We start from the raw sequence: 7,226 nt of genomic DNA on the forward strand, positions 1-7,226 counted from the left end.
GGGCCAGCGCGCCTTCCCCTCGCTCCACCCCCTCTCCTCCCATCGCCCCCCGTGAGGCGAGGGGCGCCATGCTGCGGCTGGGGCGGGCGGGCCGGCTGCTGCTGCGCGGGGGTGGCGGAGCCCCCAGGGCCGCCCCGCGGCGGGGCGCGGAGGTGCTGGTGGGCGCGGCCGGAGGGGAGCGCAGCGGTGAGTGCGGCGGGGCCGCGGCGGGCCGGTGTTAGGCCGCGGCGCTCGCCTGAGGGGCTGTTTTTGTGGTGCGGAGGTGCTAAGCCGCTCAGTTCTGATAATTCCCGTTAAAACGCATCAGCTGCCGACCTGGGGGGGGGGGGGCGGTCGTACATATCCCCGGGCCCGAGGGGCTGCGGGCCCCACCTGAGGTGCGGCCCGGCCTGCCAGGCACCTCAGGTGGGGCCCGCAGCCCCTCGGGCCCGCCCTGCGTGCCCCCTCGTAGCGACCAGGGACAGGTTGCTTCCTGTATTTTCCCTTCAAATTATGCCCTGGTACTTTTTTCTAGAACCCAGCTGCCAAATAAGTAGCTGAGTGCAAGGGGGTTTTTAAGTTATATGCAAGAGGCCTGAGTAGAAGCAGCCCCGGGTTGCCCCAGGGAATGTCTGTGCCTCTACATGCATGAGAGGCACTAAGCCAGGTGAGTTTTGGTTCAGATTGCCAACGGAATTACTTTCTGGTAAGGGTAAGTATCGCAGTTCCTGGTAGTTTGGCTAGTTACATGACTGTAGTGACCAGAATTGTGAATTTCCATTGTTTTTGTTGGCACCCACTGTTACCTGTGTCTCCATCCCCGTGTGACACACCTCTTGGTTCAGGCAGAGGGACAGACACCTTCTGGCGGGGCAGAAGGACCAGGAATGACAGATGCAAGGTACATCTATGCACCTGCAGCAACAGCATCTTTCAGGGTTAAGGCCTGGGAAGTGAGCAGAAGTCCAGCCAAGGAAACAGGAGAGGTGGTTTTTTCTCTCCAAAGCATATAGAAACCATTGGGCAAACATTTGCAAGACACAAGTGCAAGGGAGGAGTAGGTTGATGATGTGGTCTTATTTTTCCACTTGGGCTTAGGAAATTCGATTGAAGTCCTTTCCACTGATAAGCTTATTAGCTTTAAATTAAATGGTGCTGTAATTTCAAAACTGTTCTGTAACGCAAACCGAGAGTGACCAGTCCGCAATATTCTCATGCAAACAGCAATACCAAGAGGATGGTTTTCTTCAAGGAATGTACTTGAACACAGTGCAACCGTACAATAAAACCTGAAATAAATAACATTTGGAACAGAAACCTAAGATGGATCATTTGGGTTTGGGGTTTTTTTTCCATTCCTGCAGTGATTCTGGGACATATATTCTTGGATGTCATGTTCATTTTAAAAAGTCTGTTTATATTCCTCACAGTGCTACTGAATTTTACAGTTGTCCTGCATAACTGGGTTTTATAGACATGGTCTACCACCTCCACTTCTAAAATAACGGATTGTTTTAGAGTATACTTTATATGCATTTTCAGGAAAGAGAAGATGCAGCATATGCAGATATTGTTCCCAGTTGAATTACCGTGTCAGAGAATTAAATGAAGTATAACTGAAATTGTCTCCTATTACTAAGGTATTGCTGAAATCCTAATGAACCGACCCCACGCGAGAAATTCATTGGGAAAAGTATTTGTAAATGAAGTGAGTATGGGCCTGGCCTATAAACATCTTTGGAATCATGATCAATAACTAAATGCAATTAAAATAGTTGTGGGAAATCTGAAACAAAAACTTAATCTCTTGCTGAAGGTCAGTGGGAGACTGGGGCAAGGCAGGTTAGCCTGAAGAAAAAGAGACTGGTGTGTGTGTATACTGCAGGAACTTCAGATGCGGACTGGATAGAGATATTGGAGTTACTTTAAGTTCCTAACTCAGATGCAAGTCCTTACTTGTGTAGTTACAACAAAAACACACTCATTGTCAGACCTTAGCAGATGATCTGTTTGAAGTTAATATATTGCAGAGAAAGTCTGGCTCATGCCTGGACAGGAAGGGGAGTTTAAGGTACCGCAAAGGTTCATCTCTCAGTGGAAGAAAAAAAGAGATGGGGAAACGTGTTGTTCTGAGGCTGTCATGGAAGGATCCTGCTGGCTCCACATATGTGATTTCCAGGAAATTCCTGACACTTGCAGGGGAAAAAAAAAAAGATACTTTTATCATAGAGTAGGAGCTTGCTATAACTTAATTCTATACATGCCATATTCTTAAAGTTTTATTTCTCTTGTTTGTACTCCCTCCTTCATAGCTGTTCAGTGCTCTGGAACAGCTCCGCTTTGATGAGAAGGTTCGTGTGGTGGTGTTCAAGAGCGAGGTGAAAGGTGTATTTTGTGCTGGTAAGTAACAAAGGCTCTGCAAATTAATCGTTAAAAACCCGATGGCTCTTAGGGTTGTGTGCTGATCAGATTGTGCAGAAAAGCAGCTGGAAATGCACACTAAAAGGAAAACGGGCTGGCTTTTGTGTAGCTAATAACAAACACATTGTTCTCTTTCACCTGTCTGCCTTTCAGCTTCAGTGATGAAGACGTGTGTGATGGAGTGAGCCACACAGGCTGCATGGTGCTACTGTTTGGTTTCTTTTTATAACCATCTTCAAGCACAGGTGCCTCTCGTATTGGAGTCCTTGATTTCCAGATTTATGGGTTATCATCCTTACAATAATTGGTGCTCCTTTCTGAAATTTGTTGAAAGGGAACAGAGGAGCACCCTAACCACTGCTCCAGCCCGGATATCCACACCAGCTTCCACTGACCTTACCTAACCTGAACACTGTACTTGAAGACTTCTGAAATAGTCTGCCCTCGGACAGGGACAGAAGGGAACCTTTTTCTCCTCTATTTAGGTGCAGACTTGAAGGAACGTGCAAAGATGGATGATGAGGAAGTTGGATACTTTGTTAAAAGGCTGAGAAATCTCATGGATGAAATAGGTAAATGATTATCTCCATTGGGAAACTTGTCCTAGTCTGCCTGTACTGAGACAATTAGAAATGCTGCAGGAAGGGAAGGATGCTGGCCCCAGCAGGTTATCCATTTTGGAGTAGCTTCCCAAGTGGCTCCAGCTTATGCCTGAAACAGCGATCTGATTAGAATTAAATACCAACTGCCCTGCTGCCCCTCCAAGGACAAGATGCATTTCAGTACTGCCTTTAGCCATGACAAAGAGCAGCGCACACACATGCGTATAAGCAGCACCTACTATAACAAAGCATTCTATATACAGGTCTGTGTAATCCTTGGGAGACGGTGCTGGACAAAATGAGCTGTGTTGGTTGTCCCACTTTCAATACATGCTGAGAAGCACTCTTGATACGGCAATGACCTATGAAGGTGGATTTGGATCTGTGAATGGATTTGCTGAAAGTCAGGGATTTTGTACCTACAACTCCTCCCCCCCCTTTTTTTTGTGTGAAAAATAATTTCTGCAATTTTTTTTTTCTCCTTCCCTATTTATGAATTATTCTGCTCTCACTGGAGAGGAATAGCAAAGTGAAATCTGACTAAAATACCAATCGGAATTGCAGTAATTAAAACCCAAACAACAGTGTAGAAAGAATGACCCTGTCCCGCAAACCACAGAGGCAGTTGGGGGCAGGGGGTAGTTACAGCACAGAACTAGGTCACCTCTGAAGTCTGCTTCCAGCTCCCAGAGTATTTAAAAATGTATCTTGTCAAGCCACTGATCTCCAGGTACCTCAGGTTCCTCAGCTGTGAGGTGACAACAGTGTTTGCCAGGTTCAAGAGCCTTGGCCAACAAAAGCACCAGAAGAGCCAGGCATTGTAAACAGTGGTTAGGGATGGTGTCTTTGTTTCAACTGTTAAACTGCACCATCTGGATATTTAAATCATAAATTTCCAAGGAGACAATTAATCCTCTTCTTTGTTGCAGTAGCTTGCATTTGCATGCTGCTTTGCATCTAAGGAGAAGTGCAGAAAGGTAGTTTCTACTGTTTAGACACAGAAAGTTTGTGGCAGAACAAAATTAACTCTTGAGCAATTTTGAATTTGAGAACTACTAAAAGCTTTAGAATTTAAGCATTTACATTCCAGAAGTAAGTGGAACAGAACTTCTGGAACAAAACTGTGTAATACCTGTTGTCTTCTTTAGCTGCCCTGCCTGTACCCACAATTGCCGCAATAGATGGCTATGCTTTGGGTGGTGGACTAGAACTGGCACTGGCTTGTGACCTTCGAGTAGCAGGTTTGTGTGTTGCTTAATACAGGGATCTTCTTGTAATCGGTGACTGTATTTTAAAGAGAACTTAGATGCAGGATAGCTGACTGTTAATGGAATCCAGTAGGCTAAGAGAGGTACTTGCAGAGTTCAGGAAATGCATAGGCATTTGTCCAGAAATTGTGATGTTTAGTTATTATTGGGAAAGCAGTTTCCTTGCTTAAAAGATAAAGCTTATTTTTAGACAAGATTAGGATTCCTTCAGAAAACTGTTCATTGGTAGAATTAGTTATTATCATGTAATACTAGATCAGCACTCTAGCTAGGTCTAACCTCCCCTACTTAAATCAGTTTGGACTGGAAGACTTCCTTCTTCTGTCTCCATTTTCCCACCCATTACATTCCATCTAGTATAGACCCAAGGTTCATTTTTCTAGGTAAGATTGCTACATTGGGGTAAGCAGCCATACTACACGTCCCTCATCAGAGTTGAGGTGGACATTGGTTAAGAAGTGTAGTATTCAGACTTTCTAGCTACCTGGAGAAATGGAGTTCCTGTTCAGTACTGACTGTTTGTAGTTTTATTCATCAGTTCAGTATGGAAAATTTGTAGTTATATGGATCAAAAAGTAACTAAATCCTCTATTTTTTTAATAGCTTCATCAGCTAAAATGGGCCTTATTGAGGCTACAAGAGGGCTTCTTCCTGGAGCAGGTAACCCTCATTAAATCTTCAGTCTCTTTACTTTCTCAGCTGTATAGTAAATATTTTGCCACTAGAGCACCTGAAGTGTTTTGAATGTAAATTAAAGTAGCATCTTACAGTGACCCAAGATTATCTATGAATCAAGAGTTCTGTTCTAAGCCCTGTCTCAGACTTGCTATGGATTTAGGGAAGTCCCTTTACCCCTTTTCCTGTTTATCAAAATAGGCAGAAGGATGCTGAAGCCTTTCAGATGCCTTGCAGAATGTTTACATGTTCATAGTTATTAAAGAAACATATGATCTGTATTTTTCAAACCTCCTTGTTATACAAGGAGACAAAATAGTGTTGTGTTTGGGGGCATTTCTCAGAAATGAGTAACAGTGGTTTTGCTGTTGTCATAAGGTGGAACCCAGCGCCTGCCCAGATGTGTTGGAATAGGTCTTGCGAAGGAACTAATTTTCACTGGTAGGCAGATTGACGGAGAGCAAGCCGCCTCAGTGGGATTAGTAAACCACGCAGTGCCACAAAACAGTGAGGGAGATGCGGCTTACCAGAGAGCATTAACTTTGGCTGAAGAAATCCTTCCTCAGGTAAGTATATTATTCATGTGGTCAATGTACAGATGGCATTTCTGCTTCCCTTAAGAGAGAGCAAACAAACAATTGAAAATTCCTTTCTATTAAATACTGAAGCCTTGGTTTCCTGATGGGTAAGACCCTTAACTCCGTCCACTCTTGTGAGTGCACTTTCTGTAGGAACAAGTGTTAACATCCAGCTGCTTAACTCACCGGACAGCTTTACCTCCCAGTTGTGGTAACACAGACCTGCAGGACACACTGGAGCCATGCACCGTGTGCATCTATTAACTCTCAAGAATGCCAAATTGGGTTTTGGTGGTTTTTTTAAATACTTACTAACTTCCTGCAAATTTCTATAGACTAAAAGGTCATTTGAAGCTAGGATAATGATATAACAACACTTACTATGATGTGGCTTTAATTTTTTTACATGTTTGTTGTGGCTTTTTTTTTTTAATAAAGGCTCCATTTGCTGTGAAAATGGGAAAACTGGCAATAAACAGAGGAATGGAGGTAATATTTTTTTTTTAAATACTGAGGTAAATGAAGCAGACGGGCAGCTCGTAGATTACTACAGTAAAAATGTTTAGAGCAGATGAGCTATAGTCCTTGTTTAGATCAGGCATTTAAAACCATTGTAGGAGTATTAAAGACTTTAAAACAAAACTAATATGGCAGGAATTTTTTTCTACAGATGCTAACACTGTAGTTCTAATAGAGGAGTGAAGGCCACTCGCTACAAGTGAAGTTTACTGATTCCCTCTCATCCCCAGGTTGACATTGCATCAGGGATGGCTATTGAGGGGATGTGTTATGCCCAGGTAGGTAAAGGAACAACTGTACACTTCCTAAAGCTAGGTCTGGGTATTCCGTGTCCTTGTGTATTTTCCTCTCTGTAAGGGAACACTAACAGCTAAATCTAAAGCTTTGATAACATACTTGAGTGCAGTTCCAGGTATCTAGTTCAGAATAATAATTGCTGTTATGCACTACTGCCTCTCTCTGCCTGAGACCAAAGTCTGTCCTTAAATACCCTTCTCTCTAAAGTAATTGGGTGTTCTTAGTTTCAACAATATAATTAAAGGATGAGCATTATGAATGGTTTTATTGTAACATTCAAAAATTGATTCTTGCTGTGGTCATTCTTTATGACAAGTTTTGAGAGCATGTGTCTTTCTCAGCTAACAGAATAATGTAACTACCATCTTAAAATACACTGAGGCAAAGTATTACATTCATGGAAAACTGTTTCCCTGTATAGTTCTCTGGGCTATATCTTAGATGCTTTGCTTGTGATTTGCACTACAACCCAGTCTCTTTATTTTCCTAATTGCAGAACGTGGGACTTTATGTATCATTGAAAGAAAAGCAATCTTAGCCTTAGACTACTACTGCCAAATTAATCAGTACTTAAAAACATATCAGACTTGTCAATGAAAAATATACCTTTTTTTTTTTTTTTGATGTAGAATATTCCCACAAGAGACCGTCAGGAAGGGATGGCTGCTTTCAGGGAGAAACGACCACCTCGGTTTATTGGCAAATAATGCTTCCTCAATTCCCTTTGATTTCTTGAGATTATTTTTATGACTCCTTGCCTTTGCCTGCATTTCTGAATACTCCACTGGATCAGTCTGCTGTAAGAATTTCCAAATAAAGATATAACTTTGTACAGCTGATCTTTTTAAAGCACGTACACCTTAAGGCAGTGGCTATAGCTCTCAAAC

At 42.9% G+C, this 7,226-nt stretch overlaps 1 protein-coding gene across 3 annotated transcripts; it reads left to right on the plus strand.

Annotated features, from left to right (window-relative positions):
* The first annotated feature begins 6 nt into the window (after positions 1–6).
* Positions 7–7,178, plus strand: ECHDC2 (enoyl-CoA hydratase domain containing 2). 3 transcript variants are annotated; one of them, XM_080406292.1, is made up of 10 exons: positions 29–186; positions 1,620–1,687; positions 2,292–2,379; positions 2,886–2,972; positions 4,151–4,243; positions 4,874–4,930; positions 5,324–5,511; positions 5,962–6,012; positions 6,273–6,320; positions 6,969–7,178. In XM_080406292.1, exons 1-10 carry the CDS (start codon positions 69–71, stop codon positions 7,044–7,046), a joined length of 876 nt encoding a protein of 291 aa, XP_080262418.1. In that variant the 5' UTR covers positions 29–68; the 3' UTR covers positions 7,047–7,178. The 3 variants fall into 3 exon arrangements, with proteins under 3 accessions (XP_080262416.1, XP_080262418.1, XP_080262417.1); XM_080406291.1 differs by having other exon boundaries at positions 51–186; positions 1,522–1,687; XM_080406290.1 differs by lacking the exon at positions 6,969–7,178 and having other exon boundaries at positions 7–186; positions 6,194–6,305.
* The last annotated feature ends 48 nt before the right edge of the window (positions 7,179–7,226 follow it).

Source organism: Falco punctatus, assembly GCF_963210335.1.
Source record: "Falco punctatus genome assembly, chromosome: 11".
In the NCBI taxonomy this organism is placed as follows: domain Eukaryota; kingdom Metazoa; phylum Chordata; class Aves; order Falconiformes; family Falconidae; genus Falco; species Falco punctatus.

Bases quoted from the DNA above. Each gene is read 5' to 3' on its own strand.
- ECHDC2 (XM_080406292.1), top strand. From the start codon at position 69: ATGCTGCGGCTGGGGCGGGCGGGCCGGCTGCTGCTGCGCGGGGGTGGC. The intron at 187-1,619 runs GTGAGTGCGGCG...CCTATTACTAAG, and splicing joins GGCCGGAGGGGAGCGCAGCG to GTATTGCTGAAATCCTAATG. The intron at 6,321-6,968 runs GTAGGTAAAGGA...TTTTTGATGTAG, and splicing joins AGGGGATGTGTTATGCCCAG to AATATTCCCACAAGAGACCG.